At 43.0% G+C, this 18,292-nt stretch overlaps 1 protein-coding gene across 10 annotated transcripts in view; it reads right to left on the bottom strand.

Moving 5' to 3' along the window:
- Magi1 (membrane associated guanylate kinase, WW and PDZ domain containing 1) overlaps positions 1-18,292 on the bottom strand; it is a 594,817-nt gene that overhangs the window by 97,775 nt on the left and 478,750 nt on the right. For all 10 annotated transcript variants that reach the window (XM_077109100.1, XM_077109101.1, XM_077109102.1 and 7 more), the window contains 2 exons: positions 11,861-12,067; positions 3,774-3,975 (listed from right to left, as the gene is read on the bottom strand). In XM_077109100.1, coding sequence (XP_076965215.1) covers positions 3,774-3,975; positions 11,861-12,067 — 409 coding nt within the window. The remainder of the gene's footprint in view (positions 1-3,773; positions 3,976-11,860; positions 12,068-18,292) is intronic.

The raw sequence follows: 18,292 nt of genomic DNA, 5'->3' as shown, positions 1-18,292 counted from the left end.
CCAGCAGGCCATGGCTGGAAGAGGCAGAAACATCTCACTGTTGCTCCCAAAGTGGCCTCACTGACTCTAAAAGGAGGCTGGACTATTTGCCACTGAATGAAAGTGACAATCCTCACCATTTTGCAGTCCCACCAGCAATGTATAAGAGTACCCTTTTCCCCACATCCTCGCCAGCACTTGTTATTGTTCGACTTCATAATGGCTGCCAATCTTACTGGAGTGAGATGGTATCTTAGGGTGGTTTTGATTTGCATTTCTCTGACTGCTAGAGATGGTGAGCATTTTTTCATGTACTTGTTGATTGATTGTATGTCCTCCTCTGAGAAGTGTCTGTTCAGGTCTTTGGCCCATTTGTTGATTGGGTTATTTGTTGCCAATATGGAAAGCAGTATGGAGATTCCTGGGAAAGCTGGGAATGGAACCACCATTTGACCCAGCTATTGCCCTTCTCGGACTATTCCCTGAAGACCTCAAAAGAGCGTACTACAGGGATACTGCCACATCGATGTTCATAGCAGCACAATTCACAATAGCTAGACTGTGGAACCAACCCCGATGCCCCTCAATAGATGAATGGATAAAAAAAATGTGGCATTTATACACAATGGAGTACTACGCAGCACTAAGAAATGACAAAATCATGGAATTTGCAGGGAAATGGATGGCACTAGAGCAGATTATGCTAAGTGAAGCTAGCCAATCCCTAAAAAACAAATGCCAAATGTCTTCTTTGATATAATGAGAGCAACCAAGAACAGAGCAGGGAGGAAGAGCAGGAGGAAAAGATTAACATTAAGCAGAGTCATGAAGTGGGAGGGAAAGGGAGAGAAAAGGGAAATTGCTTGGAAATGGAAGGAGACCCTCATTGTTATACAAAATTACATATAAGAGTTTGTGAGGGGAATGGGAAAAAAATAAGGAGAGAAATGAATTACAGTAGATGGGGTAGAGAGAGAAGATGGGAGGGGAGGGGAGGGGGGATAGTAGAGGATAGGAAAGGTAGCAGAATACAACAGTTACTATTATGGTATTATGTAAAAATGTGGATGTGTAACCGATGTGATTCTGAAATCTTTGTAATGTTTTGAATAACCAATAAAAAAATAAAATAAAATAAAAATAAAATAAAAAAAAAGTGACAATCCTGCCCCTCCCTGGTGACTCTTCAATGAACACCCCAGTGAGGAGGAGCAGGTGACCTTTTCCTGCCAAATGGAGGAAGATCAGATGCCGGCTCTCCCTCCTGTCGGCCCAGGTGGGGAGGGGGCAGTGCTGCTGAGTCGCTTCAACCCGAGTATCAACTTTCCATGGAGCCTTCTGAAAGCACACGGCAGGAGGGACTGTTCTTCTGTCACACAGACCCAGGGGACAGGCCCAGGTTCCCAGCTAAACCACGGCTGGGGGGCGGGGGTGGATCGGGTCCACAGATAATTCTAAGTTTTGAAAGGAGGGAGGCAAATCACAGCTGAATACATAGCTGTCCTTGGAGGATGCCCCGTCTGGTCCTGCGCTGGAGAAAGCAGGTTTGCATCAGGTGCTCCTCTCCATTGGTATTCCTGGTCCGCCGGCTACTTTAGCTCCAAGTCGTGGGTAAATGAAATCAAAAGAAAGCTCCAGATGGCCCACCTGTGGCTCCTCTGATCCTTAGCTCCCGAGGTAGCAAACTTTGTTTCTCCTTTCAAAGTCCTCTTATGTTTGTTGTCTATATGATGTCCAAAGTGGCTAAGTCCATGTTTAACTTCTGAAAACTTTTTAAAATTTGTTCTTTTTGGTAAACATGACCGTAGAGTATATTTAACATATCATACATACATGGAGTCTAACTCCCCATTCTTGCGGTTGGACATGATGTGGAGTTTCCCTGGTCGTGTGTTCACATATGAACATAGGAAAGTTCTGTCCCATTCACTCCACTGTCTTTCCTGTCCCCATCCTCTCCCTTCCCATCATTCCCCTTTGTCTAATCCAATAAACTTTTATTCTTCCCCTGGCTTATTGTGTGTTAGTATCTGCATATTAGAGAGAATATTCGGCCTTTGTTTTCTTGGAATTGGCTTATTTCACTCACCACGATAGCCTCCAGTTCCATCCGTTTACCAGCAAATGCCATAACTTCATTCTTCTTTATGGCTGGTTAATATTCCATTGTACATATATATCACATTTTCTTTATCCATTCATCTGTTGAAGGGCACCTAAGTTGGTTCCATAGCTTGGCTATTATGAATAGAACTACTATAAACATTGATGTGGCTGTGTCACTGTAATGTGCTAATTTTAAGTCCTTTGGGAATAAACCAAGGAGTGGGATAAATTGGTCAAATGGTGGTTCCATTCCCAGTTTTCTGAGGAATCTCCATACTGCTTTCCAGAGTGGTTGCACCAATCTGCAGTCCCACCAGCAATGTATGAGTAAACCTTTTCCACCATCCTCACCAACATTTATTGTTACTTATATTCTTGGTAATTTCCAGGAGTGAGATGGAATCTCAGTGTAGTTTCAATTTGCATTTCTCTAATTGCTAGAAATGTTGAGATTTTTTCATATATTTGTTGACCGATCATTTCTTCTTTCTGTAAAGTGTATATTCAGTTCCTTTCGATGCTTGACTTTTTAATGTTGTTTTTAATTCCAATATTTTTAATTTCTCCCAAACTGTAAAACTTGTACACACTTACATATATACACATGCATAAAACAAGGTAGATCTAATTCCCATAAAATTTAACATGCTACAGAATGTAAGACACTTAAAAAGTCAATAATCTTGATAAATAATTTAGCCAAAAGTACAAATGGTATCTAGAATAAATGAAGAACTCTTAAAACTTAGCCATAAGAAAACCACAACTGGGCTGGGGTTGCGCTCAGTGGCAGAGCACTGGCCTAGCATGTGTGAGGCACTGGTTTCGGTTCTCAGAACCACGTATACATAAATGAATAAAATAAAGGTCCATCAACATGTAAAAAAATATTTAAAGAAAAAAAAAAAAAGAAAACCACAACCCAATTAAGAAAAAATAAGCAAAGAATGTAACACTTTTAATGCCTAAACATTTTCTTTATATATTATAACATAATCTACATACACTATAATTTAGTTGTCTAAACCTTTAGGGAAATTACTCCTCAAATTCCTAAGGTACCATAATTAGGATATTTTGGCTATCATTATGATTTAGATATTAGGTATTCCCTACAATCTCACATGTGAGACAGTGCAGGAAGGTTCAGAGGAGACATGACTGGGTTGTGAGAACCTTAACCCAACCAGTGAATGGACCCCTGATGGGATTAACTGGGTGGTGGCTGGAGGCAGGTGGGTGTGGCTGGAGGAGGGGGCATTGGGGGCGTGGCTTTGGGGTCTCTATTTGTCTCTGGAGAGTGGAGTCTCTCTCTGCTTCCTGGTCACCATGTGAGCTGCTTCCCTCCACCACACTCTTCCTCCATGATGTCCTGCCTCCCCTCGAGCCCTGAGGGATGGAGCCTGCTGTCTGTGGACTGAGACCTCGGAAATCCTGAGCCCCCAGATAAACTTTTCCTCCTCTACAATTATAAAAGTTGGGTCTTTCAGCCGAAAGAGTGAAAAAGCAGACTAAAACACTGAACAGCTATCTTATTTTTTATATAAAAAGTTGTTAAGTCGTATAAAACAATAACATCAGTTAAGCGCAATTTTGATTTAATTTATACCTGCAGCTTCCCAGGGAGAGGGTAGGGTAGGGGAATAAAGAGAGGGTGAGGTGGAGGTGGAAAGAATGGTATACTTTACTCTATAAAGTAGACTTCTCCATTTTCGGTATAGGCCATCTCCCAGTTTTGAGGCAGAGGACCTAAATTATCCTCTGCGGAAAGAGGTAGGTGCTGAGGGAACTTCTGAGAAGGGTCCGTGATGGGAGCAGCAACGAGGCTACTAGTCACAGGCGCAAGAGCTGCTTCTTGGAGAGGGTGCTCGTCCTGGTCCCCAGAATCGGCTGTTGGGTCAGGTTGTGGGGAGAGAGAGAGAGAAAGAATAAGTACAAACACACCCAACATCAGAACACATGCCAGGGTTATGTGACACTGTGCACATTTATCTTCTTAGCCCTCATCCTTCCCTGACCGCTGGCCATTAACTAGGACTTCTGTTTTGCTTTGACAAATGTTAGACAGCATGAGTGACCACTCCCAAGAGGTGTGGCTCAGTGTCGGGCCACAGGAGCATGTCACTAGCAGGTTTGAGGCCCTAAATTCGACACACACATGCACACGCACACACTCATGTATACATACACCCCAACGGAATTTATTTTACTTATTAAGAAAGAGGAGCTGAACATGGTGGTGCACACCTGTAATCCCAGAGGCTTGGGAAGCTGAGGCAGGAGGATTGCAAGATCAAACCCAGCCTCAGCAACTTAGCAAGGCTCTAAGCAACTCCGTGAGACCCTGTCTCTAAATAAAACATAAAAAGGGCTGAGAATGTGGCTCAGCGGTTAAGTGACCCTAAGTTCAATCCACAGTACCAAAAAAAAAAAAAAGGAGAAAAACATGGCAGATAATACATCACTCACTGTCTCAGAAATGTCAGAGAAGAAGCCAATTAATAACTCAGACCCGAAAGACTCTTAAACCTTAAGAAGATCAAAACATGACTAAGACACACTCTCCTTCCGTGGGTACTATTTGGCTTGTGACTTGAAAAAAAAAAAAAAAAAAAAAAGTTCATGCTGAAAACACACAGATCCGGTGGCTTTTTTATAAAAGTTATTTAAAACACTTTTTTGGGTAGCTGGTGGCAAAGATCACAGCTGACACATTAAGCTGGAACGTACATGAAAGTTTAGGACATGGAGACAGCTATACCAGTGAGTCAGAATGGAGCCTCTTTTAGAAAACCCAAGAGGCTGTTCCTGTGAACACCAAGACAGTTCACCCCCTGCAGGGTGTCGTGTAGGTGGACTGCTGGGGCATGGGTCTCCAAAGAAGGCTCTCAGTGCGTGAGTGTCCTTGCTTCTGATTAACTAGCCATATCCGGGGTGATGTCATCCAAGTGTCCACAAACAGCACTGTGGACACTCTGGGGCTGAACTTTTATAGAAGCTGATGACAGGAAATGTCAATCTCCGTGGGGCTTGAGGACATAATCATCAGGGGATGTAGCCATTTTCTATCTCCCGCGGTTATTCTCCGATAGACATTCCTGCTTCGATTGCAAAAGCAGACTGAAGAATAATAAAGGACTGTTTTCAAAGCTGTCTGTGATGAGGGCTCCCCAGGAGACCCCTGGGAACGAAGAGTCTCCAAAACAACCACACCTGCCCCAAATCCATGCCCTAGCCCACGTAGCCCCCCAAAACTGATATAAACCTATAATCCTCCTCCTGGCTCCAAGCCACACTCTTTTCAATTAGGAGTACTGTATCATTTTTGGCTTTTTTGGGGGGGCCGGGGTAGATGGAAACAATACCTTTATTTTGTTTATTTATTTTGGGGTGGTACTGAGGATCGAACCCAGTGCCTCACCTGTGCTAGGCAAGCGCTCTACCCCTGAACCACCGCCCCAACCCTTTGTTTTGGCCTTTGATGGTCAAGTTCAGGAACACGTGCTGGATCCAGGGTGGACCAATGAAGGGGACATAGGGAAGTTCTGCCAGAACCGTCAGCCTCTGGATGCTGGGCTTATTTAACTGACAGCTTCTGAAGCTGGTGGCCACATTCCCATTGTAGGCGGTACCTCCTGAAGAGTGAAACCCACACGGAGGAGAGCAGAGATGAAAGGCAAAATGTTCTCTAAGATCCAGGATTGAGCCTTTGATCCACGTCTGGAGTCAAGGTTACCCCTGCCCTCTTCAACTGCCTGGTTCCCCCACTGAGTCACACCTTCCTGCTTACACCAGTGTGAATGGGTTTTACAACTTGCATGAAAGAGTGCAAATTTAATAGGACAACTATAATTTGAATGAACAAGAAGGAAATTAGGCCAAAACCGAAGAAACCTCTTGAAACTACTCATCAATAACAAAATAAACCCAAAGCCTAGCCATGACGAAAAGACCCACACGTAATTCTGTAGAAGCCAACCTACACTCACTCATTTCTGATGTACCTTCTCCAGGGCACACTTTCACCCTGAAGAGCACACAAGAATCACCAGGAGAGCCTGTGAAAGCGCGTATTTCCGGCTCCCTACTCCAGAGAAGAGGTTTAGGATTTGGTTTCAAAATGGGCTTTTGTAAAGCATCCTGGTGATGGAGATTCAGGAGACAGAAGCAGTACAGTTTGAGGAGAGAGATACAAAGAAGTCTCCAAAGAATGCAAAGGAACGTTCCTTGTGTGCAAAGTTCTAACTTCTGCTGAGGCTTGAAGTTGCCATGTTCTAGAAGCCATGGCCGAAATTATGGCTTTTGCTGGTAAATGGATGGAAAGGGAGAATATCATGCTCAGTGAAATAAGCCAAACTCAGAAACTCAAAGGTAGGGGGCGGGGGTAGGGGGGAGAGCGCTGGGGAGTGACATTGGTCAAACTATATTGTCATAATGCGTGCATGTAGAGTATGTGACAACAAATCCCATCATTATGTGCAACTATAATGCACCTGTAAAAAATGTGGGGGAAAAAGAGAACAAAAAAATCTCATTCCCTGATAGAAAAAGGAAAGCACAAAAATAAGGTTCGGGTACACACAGGACAGACTCAAGAATCCATAGCCCTGGGGCCGGGTTGTGGCTCAGTGGTAGAGCCCTTGCCTCTCATGCATGAGGCCCTGGGACCGATCCTCAGCACCACATAAAAATAAATGAATAAGATAAAGATATGGTGTCCATCTACAACTAAAAAAAAAAAAAAAAAAAAAAAAAAAAAAAAAAAAAAAAATCCATAGCCTTAGTAATGGCTTTGACTTTGATACATGCTTGGATTAAAAACAAAAAAATCTTAGCCAGATGTGGTGGTGCTAGCCTGTCACCCCAGCAGCTCCGAAGGCTGAGGTAGGAGGATCTTGAGTTCAAAGCCAGCCTCAAGCAAAAAGCAAGGTGCTAAGCAACTCAGTGAGACCCTGTACCTAAATAAAATGCAAAATAGGGCTAGGGGGGATGGGGCTCAGTGGTCGCTTGCCCCTCAGTTCGATCCCTGATACCATCCCCTGCAGAAATCTTTAATTCATGAAATATTTGGGAGCACTACTATCATTATCTAACCCAAGGTTGATAATGAATGAACGTGAGGAGTCAGGTAGAACGGAAGGTGGGAGGAGTCTAGATGGGACACAGGAAGCCTGGGCTCACATCCTATGGCGGTGTGACACGCACTGTCACTCAATGTCCTCACCTGCAAGCTGCAGAGGAGGTACCTGAGTTGCTTGTTTCCTAAGATAACCAGGAGGTTCACCAGATACATGTGAAAATGGTATGTAAACCATTAGGTGAACACAAATGCCATTGTTATTAATAGTAAATCAGGAGTTTCTAAGCATTTTGTCCTCTCTGTCTCCCTGCCTGGCCCCAGACTGTTGGAAGTGACTTTAAGAACATTCCTGAGGCTTTTCTTAAACTTGTAGATAGTTTTAGACTTATGTGCCTCTTCCACTGCGCAAAAATCAGTCAAAATCTTCAGGGTCTGATAAGGTTAATTTAAAACACAAAAAAAGCACACTGGATGTGCACAGAGGTTCTGGAGAGGGCCCCTCTGACACTCCCTTACTATAACATTAGAACACTGGGAGACTATTTGACCTCCCTGGCGTGCACATAAAGAACTTTGGAAAATGTCTGCCACATTGTACCAGAGAAACATTAGCTTTTTTAAAAAAATATTTTTTAGTGGTAGATGGACACAATACATTTATTTACTTATCTTTATGTGGTGCTGAGGATTGAACCCAGGGTTTCACACATGGTAGGCGAGCACTCTACCACTGAGCCACAACCCCAGCTCAACATTAACTCTTATACATATTTATTTATTTATTTTGGTACTGAGGATTGAACCCAGGGGCACTGAACCACTGAGCCCCATCCCCAGCCCTTTTTTATATTTTATTTAGAGACTCACTGAGTTGCTGAGGGCCTCCTAAGTTGCTGAGGCTGGCTTTGAACTGTTGATCCTCCTGCCTCAGCCTCTGGAGTCAATGGGATTACAGGCATGTTCCACCTCGCCCAGCACGTAACAGCAGCATGTTGTTTAAAATATCCTGATAGGTATCATTTTGAACAGGTCCACAGTATTTCTACGCTTAGATATGATTCTCATACCTTTATCATCGCTGACCCAACCAGAGCCAACACCCCATTATGCTAATGTCACCCTGGGCACAAAACGGCTGGTAGATTGCTATTTAGAATTGTTCAGAATGCAAAATGCTTCGACCCAGCTACTTTCACACACATGTATGATATGTAACTGGGGAGTATGAATTCTTCAAAGGAATCAGTATGAGGGGCTGGGGTTGTGGCTCAGTGGTAGGGGAATTGCCTAACATGGGGGAGGCACTGGGTTCAGTCCTCAGCACCATAAAAATAAATAAAATAAAAGTATTTGTGCCAACTACAACTAAAAAAAAAAAAAAAATTAGTATGAGTTTATGATATGATACAATGTCAGCTGCTGTCACTTTTATTTTGTGAGGGACGTTCCTTTAACATGCTCCTTACTATTGAGTCACAGGTATAGCTCAAAACTACTTCTCTTTCCATTTCTTTTTTTTGTGGGGTGGGGTGGTCGGTGAGGGGGTAAGGTGGGGGATGGGCTGCTAGGGATGGAAGCCAAGGCCTTTTCCATCCATGCAAGGCCTACCCCCTACCACGGGGCCACACCGCAGCCTAGGCCCTGTCTGTCTAATGCATCCTATTTGGCACCTGAACAGCACTGTGGAGTGTCACTTGGCTTTCTGTTTTGTACAGAAATGAATGATCAGACTGATTTTAGCAATCATGACCGAGGCCCACATTTTCTTTTTTCTTTTGGTACCAGGGATTAAATTCAGGGGTGCTTAACCACTGAGCCACCTCCCCAGCCCTTTTTATATTTTATTTAGAGGCAGGGTCTCCTTGAGTTGCTTAGGGCCTCACTAAGTTGCTGAGGCTGGTTTTGAACTTGTGATCCCCTTGCCTCAGCCTCCCAGGCCACTGGGATTACAGGCATGGGCCAATGGCCTGGCTCTACATTTTCTTTTTTAGATGACAGGATTTCAAGTGAGGATTTTATGAGATCAGATGGTCTAAGGTGTAGCTTCTACAGACAGAAATGTACAATGGTTAGAGATGGGACATTTGTCAAGATTTATGGTCAACGACCTCAACTTTGTCCTTGCTTTCTACCAAGAAATCACCTTAGTACATAAATGGAGGACAAATAAAAGTGTATAAGGGTGGCCTTATGCCCCAAAGGACAGCACAGGTCTGTTTGGCACAGCTGTTTCACTGTCCCCTATTCGTAAGGTCTTCTACTGCTGTGACTACAACTATGTTTTGGGTTATATCATGACTTGCAATTCTTATTTACTGCATTATCAAGACAGTAAAGTATTATATGTTTTTAAAAGCAATGTAATATAACTTCTTTTCATTTTGTTGGCGGCTACTATATATGGATGAAATATTCCCAAGGGATGAAATCAGATGATTTTAATAAAGGTGTACAGAAAAGCTGGTGAATTTTTCCTTTAATCCCAGCAATTTAGGAGGCTGAGGCAGGAGGATCGCCAGTTCAAGGCCACCCTCAGCAACTTAGGCCGTAAGCAACTCAGTGACACCCTGCCTCTAATAAAATATAAAAAAAGGGGTGGGGGTGCTGGGGTTGTGGCTCACTGGTAGAGTGCTTGCCTTGCACATGTGAGGCACTGGGTTTGATCCTCAGCACCACATAAAAATAAATAACATCTAAAATTATAGAAAAAAAAAAGGACTGGGGATGTGGCTCAGTGAGTTCAATCCCTGGTACCAAAAAAAAAAAAAAAAAGATGGCTAAATTCTTCTAGACATTGCAATTGTAGGTCAGCCACTGGTCTATCACATTTTAAATGGAAAAAAAATTTTTTTTCACAGAAGTAAATTCTTAGAGCTAGTAGGAAAAACTTGGAAATGATACAATTCCCCCAGTCCCATCACAGATAAATGATTTAAGGCATTTTGTTCATAAATAGTCAACTATCAAGGAACAAGCCATGGTACCAGTACTTCTGTTGATTCAATACTTCTCACAAAAGGGCGAGTTACCCTACTGCCATGATAGCAAAGTCATCAAAGACATTTTATGGGGCTCAGTGGCAGAGCGCTTGCCCAGCACATATGGGGCAATGAGTTTGATCCTCAGCACCACATAAAAATAAATAAATGAAGGTATTGTGTCCACCTGTAACTAAAAAAAATATTGAAAAAAAAATTTATGGGCATCTTAACCAATTTAGACTTTTTTTTTTTTAAAGGCATTTCTTTTTTTTTAAGGAGAGAGTGAGAGAGAGAAAGAGAGAGAGAATCTTTCAACGTTTATTTTTCACTTCTCCGCAGACACAACATCTTTGTCTGCATGTGGTGCTGAGGATCGAACCCGGGCCGCACGCATGCCGGGCGAGCGCGCCACTGCTTGAGCCACATCCCCAGCCCCCAATTTAGACTTTTGAGCTCAGTAAATAAATGGCAAAATCTCAGAGAGATCCATGCCGGCTACAGTAGTATTCAACAATAAATACTTTTCCTGAACATTGTTTCAGACTTGGTGACACAGGGGAAACACACAGATCGACTGGTCTATCCAAGCAATGGGGCTGAAGTGGTTTTCTCTAAGTCACTGAAATAGCTCACGCGTTTAGGCAGCTGTTACATTTTGAGTTACTACATGAGATCAAACCCTCACATAATGAAAAATGAGACTGAGTAGCTACGGATCGCTGCACTAAGCCAAGACCACATACCCCAGCATCCAAATGGTACCACCTGGAGATGTGTGATACCTCAACTGCCCAGCCCAAGCTGAGGCTCTGTCCTAGACAACCCCCCCATAACACACAGCATGGCTAAGCTTTAGGCACACAGCTCTGAGTACAGGTGTAAATATACAATGCATTCAGTCACATCTGCTACGTGATACAGAATAGAACCCTAGAATATTTATTTTTCATATTTTTCGTCCCCCTTTTAGTGTCCGCAGTAAAGTCTGCATAAGTTAGCTGAGCACATGGAATACTTCCAACATCTCTACTTAGAATAGTGTGAGAGAAGCGGATGCTGTCAGTTTAATGTCAGCTTAATGTCAACTGAATTCTCATATTTCACTTCACGATGACGAAGATGTTTCAAGGCCAAATTAAACATCAATGAACAAAGTGTAAAAAAAAAAAAATTTAAATATGTCCTCTTTTGGAGGTGGGGGGCACACACCAAGGATTGACTCAGGGACACTCAACCACTGAGCCACATCCCCAGCCCTATTTTGTATTTTATTTAGAGACAGGGTCTCCCTGAGTTGCATAGGGCCTCACTTTTGCTGAGGCTGGCTTTGAACTTGTGATCCTCCTGCCTCAGCCTCCGGAGCCACTGGGTTCACCGGCATGAGCCAAGGCGCCCAGCCTAAATATAGCCTTCTGAAGAGAAAAAGACCAGGCTGATATTTCTGGATTGCTGTGTTCACACCTTTATCCCCAGGTGGTTTCAGATAGTTGGGTGATGTCCAGATATTCCTGGGAACCGAGGTAAGTGGATGGAGGGATGGTCAGCCTCCTCCCCGCACACTGCATGGCTGGGACTGGAATCTGGGACTGGAATCTGGGCAAGCTGCTGACATGCTCTTGTGGAGAGCATCCTGGTCCTCCTTCCTGGGGAGAGCCTTCCCACCTCCACCCGCCTTGGCCACAACGGTTGCGAAGGGACCCCGTGTGGCCTTTACCTGTAAAGCTACTGTTCATTTCAGGAACGTCATCCTCCTCCTCGGTCTCTGCGGGGACTATGCCAGCATTTTGCATGTCATTGTAGGACTTGGTGCGCTTCGGGGTCGACTGCTTGGAGCCAGACTGAAGGCTTTGCAAGGCATCCGTTGTGATCACTTTCCCACTGACTGGCTGGCTGGGAGGTTTGGGTGTCCCATAATAGTTTCCTAGGTGATGGAGAGACATATTTGCATGTTTCAAAAAGAATACTTTTTTTTTTTTTTTTTGCAAGACTTCACATCCCCATCTCTCAGCACACGAAATAAAATAAAACCCGGAAAACGAGACCCATTTCATTTCTGGGATGGGTTAGCAAAGACCGCCTTTCTTATCCAAGTAGGTTAGGGTGATTGCAGGAGCAAGAGAGGAGAAGCCACACTGTTTTGGTGCAAAGAAAGAATGAATGAAGGCTAAAAACAAAGGAGGAGGGGCTGAATAGAAAAAACAAAAACCAAACAACAAAAAAACAAAAAAAACTTCCATCTTCATTACATTTGAATTTCAATTGGTCGTCTTTTGCTACACAGGCACCAGCATAATGCTTGAATCCGATTTAGAGTGAGCCTCACAGAAAATCAAGATTCATTACTGCCAGCACCCTTGCAGACCTGAAAAGTTGAGGTCACCTCCCCTCTTCAACAGGGAAGCAGGGCACTGTTTGAAAAGAAGGGCAGTTGAGTACCACGTGGCGCCTCTTCAAGTGAATGGCAGGCCTGACCCCCGGGGGCCTGCAGGGTGGGAACAAACCCTCCCTGTGTTGTAACAGAAAACTGTCAATCACCCCTCTAGAAACAGCCCATCTTCCCTTTACCCACCAAGTTTGGTTTATGGCTCACTACAGTGTGCTATGGCACACTGACTGGTACGTGAGTTGGATTTTTGCTTTTTTTTTTTTTTTCATTTTAATGAACAAACATTTTTAATTTCCAATAGAAACATCTAACGAGTAAGTTAGATTAGCAAAATCAAGTTCACCTTTAAAATTGAAGAAAAACAGCAATATTTTAAAAAGGCTGACTGATCTTTAACAAAAAGCTTTAAACAACAGTTTTATACAACAAAAATTTAAACAATGAAATAGATAATAGTGACGGTAGTGATAAGAGTTTCTTTTTGAAAACTCTCATTTAATCTCAGTGGCTCAGGAGGCTGAGGCAGGAGGACTGCCATTTCAAAGCCAGCCCCCGCAACTCGAGGTCCTAAACAACTCAGTGAGATCCTGTCTCTAAATAAAATATTAAAAAGAGCTGGGGATGGGGCTCCGAGGTTGAGTGCCCCTGGGTTCAATCCCTAGTATCAAAACCAAAACCAAAACACCCACAAAAAAAGAAAACTCCCATTTCAAAGTAATACTACATCATCTACGTGTCCAAATATGTAACAATGAATCCCATCATTATGTATAACTATAATGCAGCAATAAAAAATATGGAAATATTAAATATCATTATATAAAAATCTCAAAAAAAAAACCCAAAGCAAATTATGTTTGTTAAAGTTTTCTTAAAGAAAACACTAATTAAATAACAGACTGTTCCAATATGAACAAAATCATGAAGGTTGTTCATGAATGAAGTTTGAAAAGCCGAGTTTATAATCAATGATATTTAGCAACTACATGATAAAAGACATCGACATTAGAATTCCACTGATCCATTCAACTATTAAATCTTTCAGAGTAAGTCCAGGAAGATAGACAATAATACTGAATCCTTCAATAAATCCTGACCAATATTTGTAATTTGATGTTTAGTAAAGGAAAATTTACAGATACTAATAAACCCTGTGTACGATATTTGTTCCCAATGGCCCAATGCCATTAGCTAAACCAAGCACCTCAATACATAGACATTTTATAAGCACTTAAAAAGGCAAAGAAAAAAAAAGAAGAAATAGAAAAAAGAACAAAAGACAAAAGTTGGTCTCCATGAGACCTAGAGATGATCATTTGTTTCTATCCAGCATCATCCTCATAAGACTGCTTTTTCCAGAAGGGGTTTAATAATATCTCTTTAAGATATTTTTGAATTATCAAATTGATGAATATATATACAATGACTTTGTTTGAGAGTGGTTTAACAGTTCATATCAGTAAGGGAACTCTGAATATATACCTTTTTTTTTTTTTTTTTGTACCAGGAATTGAACTGGGACACTCAAATGCTGAGCCCCATCCCCTATTTTGTACTTTATTTAGAGACAGGGTCTCACTGAGTTGCTTAGGGCCTCACTAAGTTGCTGAGGCTGGTTTTGAACTCAAGTTCCTCCTGCCTCAGCCTCCCGAGCTGCTGGGATTACAGGCATGTGCCATCGTGCCTGGTTGAACATACACATTTTTAAAACCTAGTAGACTGAAAGGCGGCCATGTGTAAGTCTGAAGGATCCCAGGTAGGCATCTGGCAAGCACATTTAGGTCAATCACTAGGACTTGACTTTTTTTTAAAATATCAATTTCTTAAAAAAAACTTCTTTAAGATCTCCAACTTGCAGGAACAGGAAGTAAGAAGAAAGCTTGAATAAAGGCACCCCTCATATGTTTTGAGTGGCCAACCCTCAGACAAGAAAGAATTGGTGTACATATGAACTAAGAAATCCACTTCACCTTGCAGTTGAAGGGATACCCCTTTAAGGTACAACCTTTTCATTCCCTGAAGACTATTTTATTGGCGTTTAGGAAAGCAACACCATTTACTATTGAAAAGTCAAGCTCCACAGTGAGTTAAAAAAAAAAAAAAAAAAAAAAAAAAAAAGAGAGAGAGAGATAAAGATAAAGCCCTACTGAATTTAATTCTCAACCCCTCCCATCACTGATATATCAAAACACCACATCATTTTTAGAGTGAGATGTTAAACTAAGGCTAATGTCTAAAAATAAGAACCTAGTGGAAAATGTAACCAAAGCATGGGACTCTTTACTCATAATTTTATAATTATCATTTTATAACCCTATCACTCAGTTTCAGTGACATTAAATTGAAGTCACATTCATAAAATTATAATCATTTAAAAAAAATCAATTAAGTCTTTGACATCTGCAGTGCACGACAGAAATAAATGCCTGGAAAATAAAGTTCTACCTAAATTTGACAAACATGTGTGGATTTCCAGTGGGCACCTGCCCTCAGTTTTCAAGTTCAAATGATTGGCCTTTTCCTCAATGCGACCACACACACACACACACACACACACACACACACAAAAACACACTTGTTCAAAGCTATTCCCTATTTTTTGAAATTAAGATTGGGTACAGAAATATTATTAAGAGGAACTATATAAAATTTCCCTTCTGTAGCTGGGCACAGTGGCACACACTGGTAATCCCAGCAGGTTGGGAGGCAGGCACTGCTGGCCTTAATTAACAAGACCCAATTTGGGGCCATGACCAAGCCAAACAAAATACTTTTCTGCAGGGGATGGCATTTAACCACTGAGCTACATCCCCAGACCTTTTCATATTTTATTTTGAAATAAATAAGGACTCACTGAGTTGCTTAGGGCCTCCCTAAGTTGCTGAGGCTGGCTTTGAACTCACGATCCTCCCACCTCAGCCTCCCAAGCTGCTGGGAATACAGGCGTGCACACTGCACACAGCCCCACTGGGCTTCTTTCAGCCCTCACATGCACACTGGGCCCCCTCTTCATCTCACAGTTCCTGCCCCCACCTCTCCCTGTACCCCTCACCCATCCCCACCTGTTCATCCTCAGGGACAGCATCTCAGACCCCACAGTCTAGACCAAAGCTGTCCTTATTAGTTCTCACATGTTAACAGGGAAACATGAACTGCTTCTTCTTCTTCTCAATGCCCTTTGCTGTATTTATCAGAGTAGTTAATTAGTATCTGTCTTCACCCCTAGATGACCCGATCCATCAAGGCAGAGGCCACACCTGGTTGTGTGCCCCTCCAACGCAGTACCAGGCACACAAGGTCACTCAGCAATTCTTTATAGAACAGTTAGAGATCGGGCACGGATTCTAGCCTGGGGTCCTCGTAAATACCTCTATGTGGATCCAGCTCTTAACAACATTACTCAGGACAGTTTTTCCCAGTCTGTCAATTACATCTGAATGACTGCTATCTGCATTCTGTTGATTTACTACCTGCTTGCTCAACACGGGATGCTACCATTCATAAAATTCTCTCACCTTCTCTTTACACTTTCTTTCCCTACCTGCCCCACCCTATGGAAATACAACCTGCACACACACAAGGATAATAAACCCCAGGCCTGTAATTACGTGTCTATCTTTGCCAGTGACTTTAAATAGGAGACCAGGCAGGAGAACATGAGTTAACGTTTATAACCATCTTAGAGAAAAAGACATCAATATTCCTATTTTCAGAAGGAGAGTCTGAGAGTCACACAATTTATAAATGATGCCTGACATTAAAACAGAGATGGGGGCTGGCGTGGTGGCTCAGTGGTAGAGCGCTTGCCTAGCCCATGGGAGGCACTGGGTTCGATTCTCAGCACCAGATATAAATAAATAAAGTCCACTGACAACTAAAAAAAAAATTAAAGAAAAAAAAAAAGAGCTATGTCTGCCTCCAGTGTCTATGTCCAGAAATCCCGGGGCATCCCGGGGCATCTCCGGGCAGGAGAATTCAGTGAAACTTCTCTGGCTCCAGCCTCCCTGTCTTTATATGCAGAGGAACAGCCAATGACAGCACAGATTTCATTTGGTTACTTTCATTATCAACAGGGAACATTCCACGGCAGAGTTTGCCAACAGAGCTTATCGCAACAGACGGCTCCCAGGGCCTGCCAAAGACCAGGACTCCAGATGGTCTCATTTTCCTCAATGACAAACAAGAACTCTCTTCACCCCTGCTTTATCTCTGGGTCCCCCAAAAGTATCCCATTGGCAGCTGCTTTTCTACAGACCTTCTAGGAAGCAAAACAATAACATTATTGAATGCTGACATTCCCCTTCCTAATTAGCATGCAGAAATATGCAACCCATAACTCCAATTTGAAATGTCACCCTGGCGCTACACTGCTACGGCTAAGGGAAAACCAATGCTCCGAGTATATAATCGGCCCCTTCTACCCAGAGGCATTTGTAAAACAGGCATGTTTGAATCCACCCCCACTAAAGAGGCAGTCCCTTGTAAACTCTCTCCGAGAGACCTGCCAAGGGCTAGCTGAGGCAGTGGCTTGTCTTGCCAAGTGAAAATGTCAAACAGAAAAAAGTAAAAAGAAAGAAGAATAAGAAGATGGGTCAGTTGATTTATTTCAAGCATCAGATAAGTTAGTTTTTAGAGACAGGGTCTCACTGAGTTGCTTAGGGTCTCACTTCGGGGCCATGGTACCTGACAGGCCAAGCCATTTATTCTAATCTTGTCTGCCTTGCCTTGTTTCTGCCCAGTGACAGAATGAGGAGGTGGTTCAAAGTGCCAAGCAGAGCTCGGTGACCAACTCAGAGCTTTTATGGATCAGCACCCACTCACCAGAGAAAACATTCAGTTTTTTTGGTTTGGGGGGATTGGCTTACTTCCTTTAGTGTGATATTAATGAAGGGGGGAGGCATGGGGAGAATGGAGGAACTTTGGATTGAGGGAGGGGAGAGGGCATGGGGCAGGTAAGAGGGTGGAATGAGACGGACATCATTACCCTAGGTATGTGTGTGAGTGCACATGTGGGGTGACTCTCTATCATGTACGCCTAGGGAACTGAAATGATGTGCTGTGCATGTGTAATGAATTGAAATGCATTCTGCTATCATGTATAACTAAGTAGAGCAAATTAAGAAAATGGAAAAAAAAAAAAGAAGCACTTCTATGTTTTGTGAAGGATGATGGTCGGTTCCCTATAGAGATGGAAGGTTCCGTGAGGTGTATAGGCAGCAGGTTCCATGATGGAGCTCCTGCAGTCTCCCCAAGCCTAACCCAGGCACAGGCTTCTTCTCCTCATAAATGGATCCACTGTTGACCCAGTACAGAAGACTGAGATTCAAGGTTATCTTGGGAGAAATTTCCAACACCTGCGTCTTCTACCTCCTCCTCATGATAACCAACACCAATCCCATCCCGCTGTTTAATGACACAAATATCTCCAGACTCAGTCAGGCCTTCAGCATCAGCACCGACCAAAGCGAACTGCAACGAGGGTAGCTGGAGAACATGCACTGGGGGGTCTGTCTATAGTTTTATTTGCTGCACATGGCAACCTGCAGCTCATCCAGCTGTTCTCTTCCCAATTGCTATTTCCCCCAAGGGATGTTCCTAATTCCACAGGTATCGAATGTGCCCATATAAGGGTCTCCTTTAAAGGTCTTAACACAGGCCAGGTTCAGTGGCACACGCCTGTAATCCCTGCAGCTCCAGAGGCTGAGGCAGGAGGATCCTGAGTTCAAAGCCAGCCTCAGCAACTTAGCGAGGCCCTAAGCC

The sequence above is a fragment of the Callospermophilus lateralis genome, chromosome 1, assembly GCF_048772815.1.
Source record: "Callospermophilus lateralis isolate mCalLat2 chromosome 1, mCalLat2.hap1, whole genome shotgun sequence".
In the NCBI taxonomy this organism is placed as follows: domain Eukaryota; kingdom Metazoa; phylum Chordata; class Mammalia; order Rodentia; family Sciuridae; genus Callospermophilus; species Callospermophilus lateralis.
The sequence above is the reverse complement of the archived record's forward strand: the minus strand, read 5'-3'. Positions and strand labels throughout refer to the sequence as shown.